Source organism: Saccopteryx bilineata, chromosome 3 (genome assembly GCF_036850765.1).
Source record: "Saccopteryx bilineata isolate mSacBil1 chromosome 3, mSacBil1_pri_phased_curated, whole genome shotgun sequence".
NCBI lineage: Eukaryota > Metazoa > Chordata > Mammalia > Chiroptera > Emballonuridae > Saccopteryx > Saccopteryx bilineata.
This window is the reverse complement of record NC_089492.1, coordinates 247,228,356-247,248,836: the sequence shown is the minus strand read 5'-3', so window position 1 is coordinate 247,248,836 and position 20,481 is coordinate 247,228,356. Positions and strand designations below refer to the sequence as shown.

General features: G+C 43.5%; 2 protein-coding genes across 3 annotated transcripts in view; both read left to right on the top strand.

Annotated features, from left to right (window-relative positions):
- The window catches only part of MROH7 (maestro heat like repeat family member 7), a 32,605-nt gene extending 32,006 nt beyond the window's left edge, over positions 1 to 599 (top strand). The window contains exon 18 of the mRNA XM_066266547.1: positions 355 to 599. Coding sequence (XP_066122644.1) covers positions 355 to 599 — 245 coding nt within the window. The remainder of the gene's footprint in view (positions 1 to 354) is intronic.
- A 5,198-nt stretch (positions 600 to 5,797) lies between these two features.
- Positions 5,798 to 20,481, top strand: part of TTC4 (tetratricopeptide repeat domain 4) — a 28,328-nt gene continuing 13,644 nt past the window's right edge. For both annotated transcript variants that reach the window (XM_066269101.1, XM_066269100.1), the window contains exons 1-5: positions 5,798 to 5,982; positions 6,608 to 6,725; positions 7,935 to 8,096; positions 11,087 to 11,164; positions 12,544 to 12,668. In XM_066269101.1, coding sequence (XP_066125198.1) covers positions 5,860 to 5,982; positions 6,608 to 6,725; positions 7,935 to 8,096; positions 11,087 to 11,164; positions 12,544 to 12,668 — 606 coding nt within the window. In that variant the 5' untranslated portion in view covers positions 5,798 to 5,859. The remainder of the gene's footprint in view (positions 5,983 to 6,607; positions 6,726 to 7,934; positions 8,097 to 11,086; positions 11,165 to 12,543; positions 12,669 to 20,481) is intronic.

Here is a 20,481-nt window from a genome sequence, read left to right as displayed (position 1 = left end):
GATATAGCCCTATCCTAGGGAACCTTATTGTCTAGGAAACCAGGCTCAGAAACCCAGACCAAAAACCACTTGGTTCAGGGCAAGCAGTTCAGACTCTTAAGGGGGTAAGATTAATTTTGTAACTGGGAAAGCTAAAGTAAGGTAGGGCAGCCCAAGAAGGCTTCCTGAAGGAGGCAGATTTTGCTTCAGGCTTTGAATCTAAACAATTTGAAGAGCTGAGAGGAAGGTAAGATGAGGGAAGGCTAAGCTGAGGGTGCCTAAGCCAAGGCATAGAAGTGAGAAGAAAGGATGAGGTATGAGACCCTTGTGGGGACCTGGTCTTAAGAAGTGGCCTCTTCCCTTCCCATGGCTCAGCTCTGGAAAACTTGAGACATGACCCAGAAGCATCAGTGTGCATCTCTGCAGCCCAGGCCCAGGACAACATCATGGCCAGCTGCTGGCGGAACTCCTGGCCACGGCCACCTGGGGACTTGAGGGCGTGTGATCCGGCTACCACGCACCGCTGGAGCCCTAGCTGTGAGAACCTACCCACTTCCCACCAGCGGCGCTCCTGGATCCGGCAGGCACTGGGCTCCTGGAAGATGTCCTTGAAGCAGTGATGTCCCTCAGCTCCCAGTCCTCTTCAGGGGGAGGCCAGAGCCCCAGCTATACTCCCCATAAACACCACGTGGCTTACCTCTCTCCCCTGAGTGTTTCTTTGTGGGAGATGCCCTGGGGTCTGGAGCAGTCATTGCTCTATGCAACAAGTCTGTGAGAAGAACATGGCCTTCATCTTTGGCTCAGTGAGCACTTACAGATTCACATAGGTTGTTTGTCCACATTTTACAGGTGGGGAAGCTGAGGCTCAGAGAGGTGAAGTGGCTTGCTCATGGCCACACAGTAAGTTTGCTGGATGTTTCAGTTTCCCCTCCCCCCACAGAATATAAGAACAAAGAGATAAGATGATTTGGGTGATTTTTGAGGGAGGAAGAGATTCCTTTCATCCCATGACATCACGCATATCCCAGAAACCTACTCTCTGAGTCCCACCCTTGGATCTTTTCCCAGAGATTGGTCGCCATTCATTTGAGCAACATTTATTGAGCAGCTAACCTAGGCCAGGCCTTCTCTGGCTGTCAAAGATACAGATATAAATGAGACCCAGCCCCAGGCCCTGGGCAGTTTATGGTCTGATGCAGTGGTTCCCCACAGGGGGTGATTTTTGACCCTCAGGGAATATTTGGCAAGCTTGGAGACATTTTTGGTTAGTACAACTTGGGGAAAGAGATGCTATAGGCATCCTTGTGTAGATGCCAGTGATGCTACTAAATATCCTATAATGCACAGGAAAGCCCCCACGGGGAAGAATTACTCATTCCAAATTGTTAAAAGGGCTAGCACTGAGAAACTTTGGTCTAATGGAAGTATAAGAGACATAAAGACACCAACAGCCCAGCAGGTCAGTACTGTGATGAAGGGAAGTATGGAGCTGTGAAGTCTAGAGAAGGTAGATAGACCAGCCTGGGGTTGGGTATCAGGGGAGGCTTCCCAGAGGCATGGCTCCCCTCCATGGGGGTTGGAAAGGTGACCACATGGTGGGTGTGTATGGAGAACAGGGAACAAAGAGCCAAAGCCCAAATGCAGATACAATGGTGCAGCAAAGCCCAGTGGGAGGGAAGAGAAGGACAAGGGTTGGTCACTGTGATCTTGAAGGCTGTGTTAAGGAGGGAGACTTCATCCAGAAGGCAATGGGAAGGCATGGTGGGGAGGGGAGAGGCAGGCAGGAGAGAAATGTAGGCAGATTTCTGCTTGAGAAAGCTCTCTCCTTGTGGGGATACAAGAATCCCCAGCCACTGCTGGTGGGAGGGTAGATGAATACAGCCATTCTGGACAGGAATCCATCTCTCTTCAGGCATATTAAGTGTATATATATCCATGACCCTGAAATTCTACTCACAGGCACAACTCTCAGGGGTCTGAAATCTTCCCAAAGGTCCATAGAGATGTATGAGGAAGTCTACCACAGTGCTATTGTGGTGCCTAGGAGAGGAGGACCTGTGTGTCCATCCTCGGGGAATGAATGGGCACCATAGAGTCCTATGAAACAGAAGCAGTGGGGATACTTGTAGCACCATGGATGGGACCTAAAAATTTGTGCTGAGTGAAAAAAAAGCATATTAAAAATGCACAAGAATTAAGTGCACAAGGGCCTGGCCGGTTGGCTCAGTGATAGAGCATCGGCTCAGTGTGTGGAAGTCCCAGGTTCAATTCACAGTCAGGGCACACAGAAGAAGTGACCATCTGCTTCTCCACCCCTTCCCATTTCTCTCTCTCTCTCTCTCTTTCTCTTCCCCTTCCATAGCCATAGCTCAAATGGTTTGAGCAAATTGGCCCTGGGCACTGAGGATGGCTCCATGGCCTCACCTCAGGCACTAAAATAGCTTTATTGCCGAGCAATGGAGCAGGGGCCCCAGATGGGCAGAGCATAGCCCAGTAGGGGGCTTGCTGGGTGGATCCTGATTGGGGCACATGTGGGAGTCTGTCTCTGCCTCCCTGACTCTCACTTAATAAAAAAATTTTTAAATATGTATGTGCACAAAAGTTGCATTTTGCAAGAACACGTACAAGCTGAAAATATACACTAAAACACATTAGAGTGATGAGAGGGGATGTGGAGGGCTCTAGGGCATAAAAGGAACTAATAAAAAAAAGGAGTGGTAGAAGCTCATTCTAAGTGGAAAAAAAGGCCAGGCAGTGTGTGTGGGGGAGTTGTATGGATAAGAACACAGGCCTGGAGACCTGGCTGGAGGCTTCAGAGAAGAAAGGTGGGACATGCCTGCCTGCAATGCGGGGGTGAAGAGCGTGATCAGACCTGTATGAGAGTCAGGAAAGAGAATTTTCAGAACCTGGTGGTTGATGAAGAAAGGGAAGGAAGAGCAAAGTGCCCAGGATGGTACCCAGGTTTCTGGGTGGATGACTGGTTCAGTGGTGTCCACTCAACCAGGAGAAGATTTAGGAAGAGATGAGTTCAGGCTGGATGTGGTGAGCTTGAGGGGCTTTTGCTCCATGCTAGTGGAGACCTCCACCAGGTGGCTGGCCGCACAGGGGTAGAGCTCAGCAGAGGGATCTGAGATGGAAACAGATTTGACATTCATCTGTGTATAGGGGTGAGACGAGATTCCTTGGGGGAGTCTGTAGAATGGAAAGAGACATAAGCCTGAGGAACACCTGTATTTTATCTTCCCCTGGGGATAAGGAACCCATGAAGTTGACCACATAATCATCCTTCAATAAATGGTAGGCCAAGCAATCAGGATCCTGGGCAAAAGACAGAGTAGGAAATGGGGATGGCCCCTTCACATAACCTTTCTCTTTGCCAAAAATGTTCACAAGCATCATTTGAGCGTCACAATATCCATATAGAGTTATGGGAAACAGTAGGCCGCTCTCATTGTCTACATTTGACATATGAAGACAGGGCTCAGATAGTGGGCCTTGTCCACGGTCACACAAGGAAATCAATAGATGTGCGCGTCCCAAAGATTGTCCCGTCTAATGTCTCAACCCTTTCCACCCACAGACACTACTGCTTTCATTGGCTAGAACCCAGGTCTGGGGGTGGCCTTGACAAATGACAGCTGCCATAGTCTGGATCTGGGTGCCCTCAAAGCTCAACAGTGGCTAATAGGCTCAGTTACTTGCCTAGGCCCCCAAGTAGTCTTGAGCTGGAAGGATCAAAGAGCAGTAGACAAATCACTTCCCTTTTCTGAGCCTCTATCATCACCTGTAAAAATTTTTTTACTTCACAGGGTTTTATAAGAATCAAATTTAAAAGTGGAAGCAAAAGGACTTAGTAGGCTCTGTATTCAAGAAGGGAAAAGAGGAGAAGAGTAAGTATGGGAACTGTAGTTAGGAAGCAGGCTGGAGGAGGAAGTGTGGAAAACGTCTAGGTTTGGAAGAAAGGGACCAGGTGTTTTGCTGCATGTGGGCGATTTAGAAGGGAAAGACACAATCCTGGCCCTGGAAGGTTCATGGCCCTCCATGTGTCATCCTTAGCCCTGCTGTCTCTCTCATCCTCGTGTCAAATAATGAACCAAGCCTGTCAGCTCCTCTACTGGGCTTCGGATCTTTTCTCTCCCCTGGTCTCTCACTAAGTCTCCTTGTCAATTTCTTAACCCAGTCTCCCCCATCAATCTGTCACCTGGCAACTGAGGCCTTCATGAGACAAATTTGCCCTTAGATCTTTTCTGTGGCTCACTATCCTCTGCACGATAAAGGCCAATGTGCGATCAGGCCCTCTGGCCCTCGTCCGTCTTGCGGGCCTCATTCTCAAAGTTACTCAGCATGCTGTCTGTTTTACATCTCCATGCCCCTCCCTCTGCATATGGGTTCCGACTACCTGAAACATCCAACTTTCCGTCCAGTGTCATCCATCTGCAAAGACCTTTCTTGTCTCTGCTGTCAGCTATGTCACCTCTTCTGTGACACCTCCCTGAATCCCCCCAGGTAACACCCATTCCTCTGTGCCTCCATTGTGCAGACTTGTAAGCAGCCTGGTTTCCACTGGTCTGTAGCCCGGCTGCCTTTTCTTCTGGGCTCCCTGAGATTGTAGCATCCCTCTGCTGCCGGGAGGCTCACCTGGCCTGAAGACCTTGTTTCCCTCTCAGTTGTGGGGGAATGGGGGTGGTTAATCTTGGAAATAGGCATGCTGGAGTACATCTCTTCTTTCCCTGAAACTCTCCAAAAGATCCCATTGCACTGAAGAAAAATCCCAGCCCACAGAATCACGGTCCATTATCTTTCCCACCTCACTTTTCTCCTTCTGCTCCAGCACCTCACCCTCGGGACTCCCCTCGCTGGGACTCAACCTAGCCTGTTCCCTCCATGGGGAATCTATCCCTCCCTCATCTACTCTCCCCACTGTCACACACCCTGGCGCCGCCAGGCCTCCTCCTTTGCTTGAATGCCTAAACACTGGTTTAAAACTTTTCTCCCATACTTTTGGCCCTGGCCGGTTGGCTCAGTGGTAGAACGTCGGCCTGGCGTGCAGAAGTCCCGGGTTCGATTTCTGGCCAGGGCACACAGGAGAAACGCCCATCTGCTTCTCCACCCCTCCCCTTCTCCTTCCTCTCTGTCTCTCTCTTCCCTTCCTGCAGCCAAGGCTCCATTGGAGCAAAGATGGCCCGGGCGCTGGGGATGGCTCCTTGGCCTCTGCCCCAGGCGCTAGAGTGGCTCTGGTCGCAACAGAGCGATGCCCCGGAGGGGCAGAGCATCGCCCCCTGGTGGGCAGAGCGTCGCCCCTGGTAGGCGTGCCAGGTGGATCCCGGTAGGGCGCATGCGGGAGTCTGTCTGACTGTCTCTTCCCGTTTCCAGCTTCACAAAAATACAAAAACAAAAACAAAAAAACTTTTCTCCCATACTTTTGCTACCACCTGACAAACTCACACAGCTTATTTATTGTCTGTCTCTCCCCACTATCAGCTCCTAGGGGGGCCGGGATTTTATCTGCTTTGTCCACCACTGTAGACCCAGCAACTACCACAGGCTTGAAACCCAGGAGGAGCTGAGAAAATATATTAACCGGATCAACAAACGCGCGAATGCAGTGCAGTACTAGGTGCATGGTGGGAAGCTGGGTTTATCCACCTCCCAGGAGCATTGGGGGAGGGGGGCTGCGCTGAGGGGGCGGCCCGGCGGGGCAGGTGTTGTCCGAGGGCTGGAGGGAGCCGGGTCGGCCTCCCCGAGTGCCGCGGAACTCCAGGCTCGCGGGCAGGCGCCGCCCGGAGGATTGAGAGAAGAGCGCGCGAGCTGCCGGAAGCTGTCGCGCGGTTCTCGGCGCCGGGACTCGCAGGACCGTGGGGGGAGTACCCAGGAGCTGTCATGGAGCTCCCTAAGCCGGTCGCCATCTCCGACGGCAGCACCGACGACGGCTCGGGCTCGTTCCTAGAAGAGTTCCAGTGCCAGCATTATAGTGGCGGCTTCCGCGAGAACCATTGGGAAGAGGTGGGCGGGCCCGTGGGCTCTGCGCACATGTGGGGGCGTCGTGCGGCCTTTTCGGCACAGCGCGTGGAGGCGCCTCCCTCAGCCCCGGACCCCTGGCGCTGCCGCGGACCGGTGGTTCCCACTCAGGGTTAAAAATTGGCCTCGAGGGTTTGCGAGTTTTCTTAATCTGTCAGTACATTTAGGAGTCCAGGTTTTGGAGTCGGGCAGACCTGTGACCACCACTTACTGGCTCCAGTACTGGGTTAGTTGCTTTAGCTTCCCTGAGTCGTCTCCCGGATCTATAAAAGTGCCCTGACTATATATAGCTCGGTTCTCACAGGGTTGTAGCAAAGATGAAGTGAGATGGCGGAGAAAGCGCCGGGAACGAGAACGTTGAGCGCTCTGTAAGTGATAATTACTCCCGCTCTTGTATGCTATGTAATAACTGAAAGAATCTTTAGAGGTCGTTATCCTACATTCTCATCTTACAGATAGGAAACTGAGGCCTGGATAGGGAGCGACATAGCCAATCATGATGTTTTTGCAAATCATGAAAAGGAAGACAACTTTGATGGGGATACTTAAGAGTTGGATCTACTCAGTGGCAAATCCTATTTGTACAGTTCATTCTTCTCTTAACTTCTAGGAATTTGAAAAGATCCCCCTGTTTATGAAGAAAGCCCCATCAGAAATTGATCCCAGGGAGAATCCTGACTTGGCTTGCCTCCAGTCAATTATTTTTGATGATGAGCGACCTCCAGAAGGTATCTTCCACGACTCTAACATTTGTTTTGTATCTCCGTTGAATTGAGGCAAAGATTGAATTGTTCTGATATGTAACAAGTAGTAGTTAGCCTGAGATAACTTACCACTGTTTATTCCACGTATAGTTTTTTGGACACCTACTAAATGCTAGGCATTAGGGATTCAGGGATGAAGAAGACTTCCCTCCAAGGTCGTGCTCCAGTGGGTAGCCAGATTGTCTTAAAGAATCAGGACAGATGTATGTGTTAAGTGCCAATAAGTAGCTATATACTAGGCACTGCTGGAACACTGAGGGCAGAGAGGTATTAGTGTACTCATAATGGATCAGACATTGGAACTGAATCTTTTTTTTTTTTTTTTTTTTTTCATTTTTCTGAAGCTGGAAACAGGGAGAGACAGTCAGACAGACTCCCGCATGCGCCCGACCGGGATCCACCCGGCACGCCCACCAGGGGGCGACGCTCTGCCCACCAGGGGGCGATGCTCTGCCCATCCTGGGCGTCGCCATGTTGCGACCCTCCTGGGTGTCGCCATATTGCGACCAGAGCCACTCTAGCGCCTGGGGCAGAGGCCACAGAGCCATCCCCAGCGCCCGGGCCATCTTTTGCTCCAATGGAGCCTTGGCTGCGGGAGGGGAAGAGAGAGACAGAGAGGAAGGCGCGGCGGAGGGGTGGAGAAGCAAATGGGCGCTTCTCCTATGTGCCCTGGCCGGGAATCGAACCCGGGTCCTCCGCACGCTAGGCCGACGCTCTACCGCTGAGCCAACCGGCCAGGGCCGGAACTGAATCTTAACAATTTTGTAGGCTCTTACTAGGGTGAGGGGTGAATTTGCATTCCTAGGGGAAAAAAAATAACATAAGCAAAAGCAGAGAAGTGTAACCCTCCCAATTTCTTCTGTAATTAAAAAAAAAGTTCTTCAAGAGCTAGGGTAAATATGCTCTTTTCCTGTATGCGTCCTTTTTTTTTTTTTTTTTTTTTTTTTTAAGCACTTAAGCTACTTGGTAAAATATTTGGAATTGATTGTAGCATTAAGTACACATGATTTTGCATCTCTATGTTAATACCCAGTTTATAGTATTAATTTTTGAGTTTTCTTTCCCTGTTGATGTCTTCTATTTGATTTATTATGTTTCATTCATGATTTAGAATGCTTTTAATGAGCCTCTTAAAAAATAGAAAATAGTGATTATTTCTTCTTTTCTTTGCAGAACAGGCCAAGACCTATAAAGATGAGGGCAATGATTACTTTAAAGAAAAAGAGTATAAAAAAGCTGTGATTTCATATACTGAAGGCTTAAAGAAGAAATGTGCAGATGCTGATTTGAATGCTGTTCTTTATACCAACCGGGCAGCAGCACAATACTATCTGGGTAATTTATTCCATTACTGAGTGCTTGCTAAAGAGCTAACTTATGACACATAAAGCTATTGATATTATGATGGCTAATAGAGAGTTAGAGTGTCAGAGGAAGAGGAGCTGCTTATCCCAGATTCCTAGGATTGTTTATTCTAATTAAACGCCGATCTTCCAGGTAAACTTGGTAAAAAGAGAAACCAGATATATTGCATACTTTTTGCTTTTTGAACCAAATGAGTGACATCAGATATCTTAATGTATGAGTTGGTATTATCTGGGATTTTTTATTTTATTTTATTTTTTTAGCCCAAATGCTTCTGTTGCCTCAAATGCCCCCCACCCTACCCATAGCCTTCTCAAGGATGCTCGAAGTATTAAGATAATAGATATCTTTGTATGAGAGAAACTATTTTATCTGAGGGAGAATTTCTCAAAAGAGTATTCTGTGGGACTCTTGAAGGAAAAAATATTCTTTGGACAAGTAAGTTTGGAAGGTGCTGCTGCTTTGAAGCGGATTTACAGTGCACATTAGTATGCTGAGGACTCTGAGATAGCCTACAGCAAAGAGCCTTACCCCCTGATTCTCAAGTTTTATAAGCCTCTTCTTCAAGTAACATGTGTTAACATATAGTACTGTTCTGCAGATGTGACTTTGGGAAACACTGATTATTTGCTGGTTATTAGTCTTGGTCATTTTAAACACATGTTTTTATTACAGAGTTTAGAGAGGACCTGGGAATGATTCCAGGCATTTCTGAGGGGCTGGGAGACAATAAGCCTGTGGTCTAGCTGGGATGAGGCTGTTGGACTCATCACTATGAGCAGAGTTTCTCCTCAACCATCATCTGCTCCAACTGTTTTCTCATTTAGCCTGTTTCATTAAAAATTTTTCAAAAGTAAGAGTAGTATAGAATGTTAGAGATTATTTGGGCCAGCTGACTCTCTCATTTTGCATAAGCCCAGAGAAGTGACCCTTTGCTTAATGCCAGAACCTAGACTAGAAACCCAGGCTTCTAATTTCTAGAGCAATTCATTTTCTTTATTCAGCTGTCAATATTCTGTGCCAGGCACTAACATTGTAGAGATGAGTAAGACTTGACTTTTACTGTGTGCTAAGCACTGCATTGTGAACAAGAGCTACATAGTTCCTTTCCTTGTGGAACTTAAAGGATGTCATTTATAGGGCTAATAAGAACAAAAACACCTTGCAAGAAAAAAAAAGTGTACACAGGACACCAGAGGAACAGATGCATAATAGTAAAAGCTATTCCTTAAATTTGTCACTGGTATGGCTTACAAAATGTTTTCTCATTTGTTATCCCTCTTGATCTCATAGCAACTATGTAAGGTAGGATACATTCTTTTTTTTTTTCTTTTTAAAAATTTAATTTTTAAAAAAAATTTATTTTTTTATTTTAAAAAATTTTGATTTTTGAAAAAAAATTTTATTTTTATTTTTTAGGAGAGAGAGGAAGGGGAAAAGAGACAGAGACAGGAACATTGATCTGCCCCTGCATGTGCCTCAACCGGGGATCGAACCAGCAACCTCCACATTTCAGGATGCCACTCTAACCTACTGAGCCATCTGGGACAGGGTGGTAGGATGCACTCTTAAGCCCTGGCCGTTTGGCTCAGTGGGAGAGTGTCAGCCCGGCATATGGAAGTCCTGGGTTCGATTCCCAGCCCCGGGCACACAGGAGAAGTGCCCATCTGCTTCTCCACCCACCCTTTCCCCTCTCCCTTCTCTATCTCTCTCTTCCCCTCCTGCAGCCAAGGCTCCATTGGAGCAAAGTTGGTCGGGTGCTGAGGATGGTTCCATGGCCTCCACCTCAGGCGCTAGAATGGCTCTGGTTGCAACGGAGCAATGCCCCAGATGGGCAAAGCATCGCCCCTTAGTGGGCTTGCCTGGTGGATCCCGGTCAGGCGCATGTGGGAGTCTGTCTCTCTGCCTCCCCGCTTCTCACTTCAGAAAGATACACACACACACAAAAAAGAATATTGTTGGATCACAATGTATCCACCAAGGTATGCTAATTTGCTCTGTAATTTACCATTAGAGTGTCCTTTTCCCATATCTGGATATTATCTCTCTAATTTTTACCAATTCATGTTCATTTTAATTTTTCTAATTATTTCTGATGTTGGGCATATTTTCATATGCTTATAAGATAGCCATCTATAGTTCCATGGATTGGTTGCCTTATATTATGCACATTTCTAAGGCTTTTGATGAGCATAATTATATATTTTTTTCTAAAAACAGTTGCTCTGTTTCTTTTTATCCAAGATTGTACAAGATTGTCTTTGTCTTTAAGCACAAAATTTTTTTTTTTTTTTTCTGAAGCTGGAAACAGGGAGAGACAGTCAGACAGATTCCCGCATGCGCCCGACCGGGATCCACCCGGCACGCCCACCAGGGGCGACGCTCTGCCCACCAGGGGGCGATGCTCTGCCCCTCTGGGGCATCGCTCTGTTGTGACCTGAGCCACTCCAGCACCTGGGGCAGAGGCCAAGGAGCCATCCCCAGCGCCTGGGCCATCTTTGCTCCAATGGAGCTTCGGCTGCAGGAGGGGAAGAGAGAGACAGAGAGGAAGGAGAGGGGGAGGGGTGGAGAAGCAGATGGGCGCTTCTCCTGTGTGCCCTGGCCAGGAATCGAACCCGGGACTTCTGCACGCCAGGCCGACGCTCTACCACTGAGCCAACTGGCCAGGGCCATTACGCACAAAATTTATGAAACATTCTGATCTGAAAACTTGTTCTTTCTTGGCCCTGGTCGGGTGGCTCAGTGAATACAGCATCAACCCAGTGTGTCAGAAGTCACAGGTTGCTCCCCAGTCAAGGCATGTACAAGAAGCAGTCAATGAGTACACATCTGAATAGAACAACTAAGTGAAACAATGAGTTAATGTCTCTCTCCTTCTCTCCTGTCCTTCTCTTTCTCAAATCAACAGAAAGATTTTAAAAAACTTACACTTTCTTTTACTAAATCATGTTTTTCATTAGGCAATTTTCGTTCTGCTCTCAATGATGTGACAGCTGCCAAAAAGCTAAAACCCTGCCACCTCAAAGCAATAGTAAGAGGTAAGTGTTGTACCACTGCAGTTTACTTTTCATTATGGAAAAGTTAGTACTTTACCAAGAGTTGAGACATTTTAAGCTTTGATATTATGGTGCTAAGGTACTAATGAAGTCACCTTATTTTTGCAATCTTGATGTTAAAGTTCCTGGTCCTTATCAACAGCAGCATGCTATTTTTAAAAGAATTGCCCAGTCTAACTCTTTGTGTTTCAAGAATTTGTAGAAAAATGGAAATTCCTCATTTCAAACTAATAAAGAATAAAATTAATTAAAATAAAGCAGTTCCAAAAGCCAGATTCTAATTTTTTTCCAAATTAGTTAATTGAAAGGTGAGATCTTCAAATGCCATGTTAATGTTAATTAAAAGATAAGTTATGGGACCTTTGCTGATAACTCTGATGCTAAGTTGTTCCCAGGTTATTTCTTCTGTGTAGTCTGACCTTTCTATGTAATAATAGTACTTTTATTACTTTTATACTTCATCTGTTTTTGAGAAACTCAAAGGCGCTTTTCAAATTTTAATTTATTCCTCACATATTAACGTTTCCTATATTCCCATGAATGAACTTAAAATGCTTTATCAGTTATTCTTCTTTAGGTATTTATGAATAGGGGTGCTAAATACTATAGATCAGTGTTTCTCATAAGTAAAGAAGGTACTGAACAAAGATTGGCAAGTATGTTGAGTGTAGTCCTGTGGAATTGGCCTCAGGCTGGAAGTCTGTAATCTTTGATTGAATTGTCAGTTTTACCTTATCATGTGACCTTGGTAAGACCCACTCCAAGCATCAATTGGTTCATCTTTGGAAGATGAAGTTGGATTCTGTTGACATCTAAGCACCTGCAGTTCTGATAGTTTGAAATTCTGTGGAAAGCCTAAGAGGCTAACTGGTAGAAACTGAGCATGATTAAAGAAGAGGCATTGTAAACTGACAGCCGTAAGGAACAATTTTAAGAGAGACCTAATGTGTCTGGTCTTGCCATTGCTTTAATGGCAAATTCTGCTTTCTCACTCCAATTAGAAAAATCTCCTTCGATGAGCTTTATTCTCATTTGCAGATAAAGAACCTGAAGCTCAGAGATGCTCAGTTCTTTATCTAATGCCTAGGTGGTAAATAACAGCCAGATTTCTATCCCAGATCTTTCTGATTCCAAGGTCTGTGCTTTTTGCCACTAAGCTTTAGCCTTCCCTACTTTAAGTGTCCTGAAGACGAGGGAGGCTCCCAGGAGTTTTGAGCTGAGGGCCTAATGCAGTACAAGGGGCTTTATCTGTTTTCCCTTCAGGGTGCTGGCTGGTAGCTGGTGGAGGTGGGGGTTCCTCCTCAAGGGGGCCTCATTCTGTACATGTTGTCCATGGATCCTAAGGGTTCTGTGTTCTGCAGGTGCCTTATGTCATCTGGAACTCAAAAACTTTGCTGAGGCTGTGAACTGGTGCGATGAGGGGCTGCAGATAGATGCCAAAGAGAAGAAGCTTCTGGAAATGAGGGCTAAAGCAGACAAACTGAAGGTTGGTAGCAAAATCAGTAGCAATTTGGCATTTAGTTAGCATTATTGAATTAATTAGCATTCCCCAGATTTTGTCTTTTTGGTCATTGTAAGCTTTTTCTTTAAAAACAAAACTGAAAACCAGTTCCAACCATTGGAATACTGGAGGACATAGACAAGTAAACAAGTAAATGGTTATAGTGTGGTAGATGCAAGCAAGAATATATAGTAGTCATAGTATCTAACTTTGTCTTGGCCAAGAGAAGGCAGAGATGGGGGTAGCAGTGCCGAAAGAGGTGATACCTAAGTCTAATCTCTTTAAGATTGAGCAAGAATTTACTCAGCTGAAGGAGGGTTAAGGGGAATATTCCAGACAGAAGAAAGCAGAGCTGATTAATCTTGGGTTAGTTCCTGATATTTCTGAAACTCAATCCCCTCTTTGAAAATAGTAGAACAAAATATTTACCTCAAAGTTTATGTTATGAGGATTAAATGAGAATGTATATGTGTGTACATGTGCACACTTCTAAGCACATTTTTCAAACATACGGTAAGGACCAGATAAATTTGTGGCTATTATGGTTTGAATAAATAAGGAATGACATAAGACTTGTCACAGTCTGGCTGGGTGTAGGGGTGGAGGGAACATTTGTCAAAAACAATTAGAGGCAGTTATTTAAGACTGTAGTTGCCTGAGGCAGTGGATAACAGTTGGGGCAAACAGTAGTAGGCTTACCAGAAAATTTAAAAGGAAAAGCTGAGGAGAGCCTGTAAGAATGAGATTCTATAAGAGATTTGTAAAGGTCTAACATATTTCTGGCAATCTATAAGGTCACATGTGTGCCTAGGGCTATGCATATGCTCAGGAAAGATCTAAGAATGCCCTAACTCTTCCTTCTGTCTGATTTGGAGGCTTTGTGCAAGCAGGAAGTGAAGGTTAAGGCTGAATTATGAACTGCTTGGGTGAGAGTTGGAGGTGTGCCCTAATATGTACACACTGAGTCCCTTGAGAAAGACTGGGAGACTTTTTGGTTTCAGGCATTTAGGGAAATCTGTCTAGTCATTAGCTGAACACTAAGCTAACTGGCTGAAGAAGTTAGTGGTCACAAACAAAAGAGTACTGGCTTTACAGAAGTAGTTCAGTAAAGTCACTAAACAAACAATAACAGTAGCAACAGCATAAGCTGGGGAGGGGAGACAGAAAATCCTATTTCCAGAGTTGCTACATTATATTTAAAATGTCCAGTTTTCAACAAAATTATAGGACGTGCAAAGAAAGAAGAAAGCAAGTATGGCCGTATACAGAAAAAAATGAAATATGAATGATAAATATGAAACATACAATACAGGTAAATCTATAGAGACAGAAGCAGGTCTTGGCTGGTTTGCTCAATGGTAGAGAGTCACCTGGGGTGTGGACATCCTGGGTTCAACTCCTGGTCAGGGCACACAGGAGAAGCGCCCATCTGCTTCTCTACCCCTCCACTTCTCGCCTCCTCCCTCCTCTGCAGCCATGGCTCGATTGGAGCAAGTTGGCCCTGGGTGCTGAGGATGGCTCTATGGCCTCCGCCTCAGGCACTAAGAAGAGCTCAGTTGCTGAGCAACATAGCAATGCCCTAGATGGGCAGAACATTACCTCCAAGTGGGCTTGCTGGGTGGATCCCAGTCGAGGCGCATGTGGGAGTCTTTCTCTGCCTCCCCTCCTCTCACTAAATTAAAAAAAAAAAAAGCAGATCAATGGCTGCCAGGGGTTGGTGGGATAGGATAAATAGGAACTGGATGCTAAAAGGGCTTGGGGTTTTCTTTCAGGTATTGAAAAGTCTTGAAACTAGATAGAGGGGATGATTGCACAATATTGTGGATATACAAAATGCCACTGAACTGTATACTTTAAAATAGTTAATGGTTAATTTTATGTGATGTGAATTTTACCCTAGTTTTTAAAAATTAAAAAAATATAGTAACCATAAAAGACAAAATTATGGATAAATAGGACTTGGTTATAATGTAGAAAGAAGATATATGATTAAGAAGCATAAAAGGCAAGCCATGGAGTGGGATAAAATATTTGTAATACAAATATCTAATAAAGGATTTGTATCCAGAATACATAAATCAATATAAAAAATGTAAGATGTGGCAAAAGAAACACCTCTCAAAAGAAGATTTACAATAAGCACATGAAAATATGTACAGTATTATTAGTCATCAGGGAAATGCAAATTAAACCTCAGCAGGGTACCAGTTTATAAGACTGACAATACCAAATATTGGCAAAGATGTAAAGCAACTGAAACTCTAATGCATTGCCAGTGGGATAGAGAATGATATGACTGTTAGAAGTCAGATTGGCAGTTTCATTTACCTATCTTATGACCCAACAATTTCACTCCTAGTTCACCTAGCGCAGTGGTCGGCAAACTCATTAGTCAACAGAGCCAAATATCAACAATACAACGATTGAAATTTCTTTTGAGAGCCGAATTTTTTTTATTTTTATTTTTATTAAATTTAATGCAGTGACATTGATAAATCAGGGTACATATGTTGAGAGAATACATCTCCAGATTATTTTGACATTTGATTGTGCTGTATACCCCTCCCCCAAAGTCATATTGTCTTCTGTCACCTTCTATCTGGTTTTCTTTGTGCCCCTCTCCTACCCCACCCCTTCTCTCCTTCCTCGCCCCCTCCCCCCACCCCCATTGCCATCACATTCTTGTTCATGTTTCTGAGTCTCATTTTTATGTCGCATCTATGTATGGATTCTTATAGTTCTTAGTTTTTTCTGATTTACTTATTTCACTTTGTATAATGTTATCAAGGTCCATCCATGTTATTGTAAATGATCCGATGTCATCATTTCTTATGGCTGAGTAGTATTCCATAGTATATATGTACCAAAGCTTTTTAATCCACTCGTCCTCTGACGGACACTTGGGCTGTTTCCAGATCTTCACTAAAATTATGGATAAATAGGACTGCCACAAACATGGGGGTGCATTTCTCCTTTTGGAGCCGTTCTATGGTGTCCTTGGGGTATATTCCTAAAAGTGGGATAGCTGGGTCAAAAGGCAGTTCGATTTTCAGTTTTTTGAGGAATCTCCATACTGTTTTCCACAGTGGCTGCACCAGTCTGCATTCCCACCAGCAGTGCAGGAGGGTTCCCTTTTCTCCACATCCTCGCCAGCACTTATTCTGTGTTGTTTTGTTGATGAGCACCATTCTGGCTGGTGTGAGGTGATATCTCATTGTGGTTTTAATTTGCATTTCTCTAATGATTAGTGATGTTGAGCATTTTTTCATATGCCTATTGGCCATCTATGTCCTCTTTGGAGAAGTGTCTATTCATTTCTTTTTCCCATTTTTTGATTAGATTGTTTGTCTTCCTGGTGTTGAGATTTACAAGTTCTTTATAAATTTTGGTTATTAGCCCCTTATCAGATGTATTGTCAAATATGTTCTCCCATTGTGTAGTTGTCTTTTTATTCTGTTCTTATTGTCTTTAGCTGTGCAAAAGCTTTTTAGTTTGATATAGTCCCATTTGTTTATCCTGTCTTTTATTTCACTTCCCTGTGGAGATAAATCAGCAAATATATTGCTCCGAGAGATGTTGGAGAGCTTACTGCCTATGTTTTCTTCTAAGATGCTTATGGTTTCACAGCCTACATTTAAGTCTTTTATCCATTTTGAGTTTATTTTTGTGAGTGGTGTAAGCTGGTGATCTAGTTTCATTTTTTTTGCAGGTAGCTGTCCAATTTTCCCAGCACCATTTGTTAAAGAGGCTGTCTTTACTCCATTGTATTTCCTTACCTCCTTTGTCAAATATCAGTTGTCCATAGAGCTGTGGGTTTATTTCTGGGTTCTCTGTTTTGTTCCATTGATCTATATGCCTGTTCTTATGCCAGTACCAGGCTGTTTTGAGTACAACGGCCTTGTAGTATAACTTGATATCAGGGAGTGTGATACCTCCCACTTTATTCTTTTTTAAGATTGCTGAGGCTATTTGTGTTCTTTTTTGGTTCCATATAAGTTTTTGTAATATGTGATCTATATCTTTGAAGTATGTCATTGGTATTTTAATTGGTATTGCATTGAATTTATAGATTGCTTTGGGTAATATAGACATTTTAATGATGTTTATTCTTCCTAACCATGAGCACGGTATATGCTTCCACTTGTTTGTATCTCCCTTGATTGCTTTTATCAATGCTTTGTAATTTTCTGAGTACAAGTCTTTAGTCTCCTTCATTAAGTTTACTCCTAGGTACTTTATTTTTTTGGTTGTAATAGTGAACAGGATTGTCTCCTTAATTTCTCTTTCTGACTGTTCATTGTTGGCATATAAAAATGCCTCTGATTTCTGAGTATTGATTTTATATCATGCCTCTTTGCTGAATTCATTTATCAGGTCCAGTAGCTTTTTGACTGAGACTTTAGGGTTTTCTATATACAATATCATATCATCTGCAAATAATGATAGTTTTACTTCTTCTTTTCCAACTTGAATGCCTCTTATTTCTTCTTCTTGTCTGATTGCTGTGGCTAGGACTTCCAGGACTATGTTAAATAAGAGTAGTGAAAGGGGGCACCCCTGCCTTGTTCCTGATCTTAAGGGTATTGCTTTTAATTTTTGCCCATTGAGTATGATGTTGGCTGTGGGTTTCTCATAGATGGCTTTTATCATGTTGAGGTATGTTCCCTGTATTCCCACTTTGCTGAGAGTTTTGATCATGAATGGGTGCTGGATTTTATCAAATGCTTTTTCTGCATCTACTGAAATTATCATATGGTTTTTCTCCTTCTTTTTGTTTATGTGATGAATCACATTGATTGATTTACAAGTATTGTATCAGCCTTGCCTCCCCAGAATAAATCCCACTTGATCATGGTGTATGATTTTTTCCATATATTGTTGGATCCGGTTTGCTAATATTTTGTTGAGGATTTTAGCATCTATATTCATCAGAGATATTGGCTTATAATTTTCTTTCTTCATGTTGTCTTTGCCTGGTTTTGGAATTAGAATTATGCTCGCCTCATAAAAGGAGCTTGGAAGTCTTCCTTCCTCTTGAATTTTTTGAAATAGTTTGAGAAGGATAGGAGTTAGTTCTTCTTTGAATGTTTGGTAGAATTCAGTTGTGAAGCCATCAGGCCCGGACTTTTCTTTTTTTTTTTTTGTATTTTTCTGAAGCTGGAAACGGGGAGAGACAGACTCCCGCATGCGCCCGACCGGGATCCACCCGGCACGCCCACCAGGGGCGACGCTCTGCCCCTCCGGGGTGCCGCTCTGCCGCGACCAGAGCCACTCCAGCGCCTGGGGCAGAGGCCAAGGAGCCATCCCCAGCGCCCGGGCCATCCTTGCTCCAATGGAGCCTCGGCTGCGGGAGGGGAAGAGAGAGACAGAGAGGAAGGAGGGGGGGTGGAGAAGCAAATGGGCGCTTCTCCTATGTGCCCTGGCCGGGAATCGAACCCAGGTCCCCCGCACGCCAGGCCGATGCTCTACCGCTGAGCCAACCGGCCAGGGCCGGACTTTTCTTTGTTGGGAGTTTTTTGATAACTGTTTCAATCTCATTTGGTGTAATCAGTCTATTTAGGTTTTCTGATTCTTCCAGATTGATTTTTGGAAGATTGTATGTTTCAAAGAATTTGTCCATTCCATCTAGGTTGTCTAGTTTTTTGGCATACAGTTCTTTATAGTATTTTCTTACAATATTTTGTATTTCTGTTGTGTCAGTTGTTATTTCTCCATTCTCATTTCTATTGATAATTTTATTTATTTGAGTCCTCTCTCTCTTTTTCTTGGTGAGTCTAGTTAAAGGTTCATCAATCTTGTTTACCTTTTCAAAGAACCAGTTCCTAGTTTCATTGATCCTCTGTATTGTTTCTTTAGCCTCTATGTCATTTATTTCTGCTCTGATCTTTATTATTTCCTTCCTTCTACTACATTTGGGCTTTACTTGCTGTTCTTTTTCTAGTTCTTTTAGATGCAGGGTTAAGTTGATTATTTGAGCTTTTTCTAGCTTCTTAGAGTATGCCTGTAGTGATATGAACTTCCCTCTCAGTACTGCTTTTGCTGTGTCCCATAAATTTTGAGTTGTTGTATGCTCATTGTCATTCGTTTCTAGGAATTTTTTATTTCTTCTTTGATCTCATTCTTAATCCATTCATTATTTAACAACCTGCTGTTTAGTTTCCATGTGTTTGAGAATTTTTGAGCTTTTCTGTTGTGGTTCATTTCTAGTTTCATGCTGTTGTGATTGGAGAAAGTGCTGGATATGATTTTTTTTTTTTAATTTTTAATTTAATTTAATTTTATTTTATTTATTCATTTTAGAGAGGAGAGATACAGAGAGAGAGAGGAGAGAGAGACAGGGGGGAGGAGCTGGAAGCATCAACTCCCATATGTTCCTTGACCAGGCAAACCCAGGGTTTCGAACCGGCGACCTCAGCATTTCCAGGTCGACGCTTTATCCACTGCGCCACCACAGGTCAGGCCTGATTTCAATCTTCTTAAATTTGTTGAGACCACTTTTGTGCCCTAACATGTGGTCTATCCTAGAGAATGTACCATGAGCACTTGAAAAGAATGTATATTCTGCTGCTTTAGGATGAAAGGTTCTGAAGATATCTATTAAATTGAATTAATCTAGTAAGTTCTTTAAGTCTGCTGTAGTGGCCTTCTTTATCTCTTACTATATACTTTGTTTTAAAGTCCAATTTGTCTGATGTAAGTATTGCTACCCCAGCTTTTTTTTCATTTTCATTTGCATGAAATGTTTTTTTCCATCCTTTTACCTTCAATCTATGTGTATCTTTTGTTCTAAGGTGTATCTCTTGTAGGCAGCATATGTACGGGTCCTGCTTTCTTAACCACGCAGCTATCCTATGTCTTTTGTTTGGATCATTTAATCCATTTACATTTATGGTTATTATTGATATGTAGTTGTTTATTGCCATTTTATTCTTTAAAGCTGTATTCCTTTTTTGCTATATTCTTTTCCCACTTTGATCTGTTTACAACAGGCCCCTTAACATTTCCTGCAGCATTGGTTTGGTTGTAATGAATTCCTTGAGTTGTTTTTTGTCTGGGAAGCTTTTTATTTCTCCTTCGATTTTAAATGATAGCCTTGCTGGATAAAGTAGTCTTGGTTGTAGGTTCTTGTTCTGCATTACTTTGAATATTTCTTACCATTCCCTTCTGGCCTCAAGTGTTTCTGTTGAGAAGTCGGATGTCATCCTTATGGGGGCTCCTTTGTAGGTAATAGCTTTTTTTTCTCTTGCAGCTTTTAATATTTTCTTTTTATCGCTTAGCTTTGGTATTTTAATTATGATGTGTCTTGGTGTAGGTTTCTTTGGGTTTCTCTTTAATGGAGTCCTCTGTGCTTCTTGAAATTGTGAGAGTTTCTCCTGCATTAATTTAGGGAAGTTTTCAGCTATGATATGGGTGAACAAAGTCTCTATCCCTTGTTCTTTTTCTTCTTTTTCAGGAACCCCTATGATGCGGATGTTATTTCTCTTCATGTTGTCATAGAGCTCTCTAAGAGTTTCCTCAGATTTTTTGAGTCTCTTTTCTTTTTTCTTCTCTGCTTTCATGCCTTCATTCCAGTTGTCCTCCAACTCGCTGATTTGATCCTCAGCTGTATCTATCCTGTTTTTAATTCCTTCCATTGTGGTCTTTATTTCTGATATTGTATTTGTCATCTCCAACTGATTCTTTTTTATACTTGCTATTTCTTTATTTAGATATTCATAATGACCATCCATTGTTGTTCTAAGATCCCTAAGCATCCTTACAATCATTATTTTGAACTCCGCATCTGGAAGTTTGATTA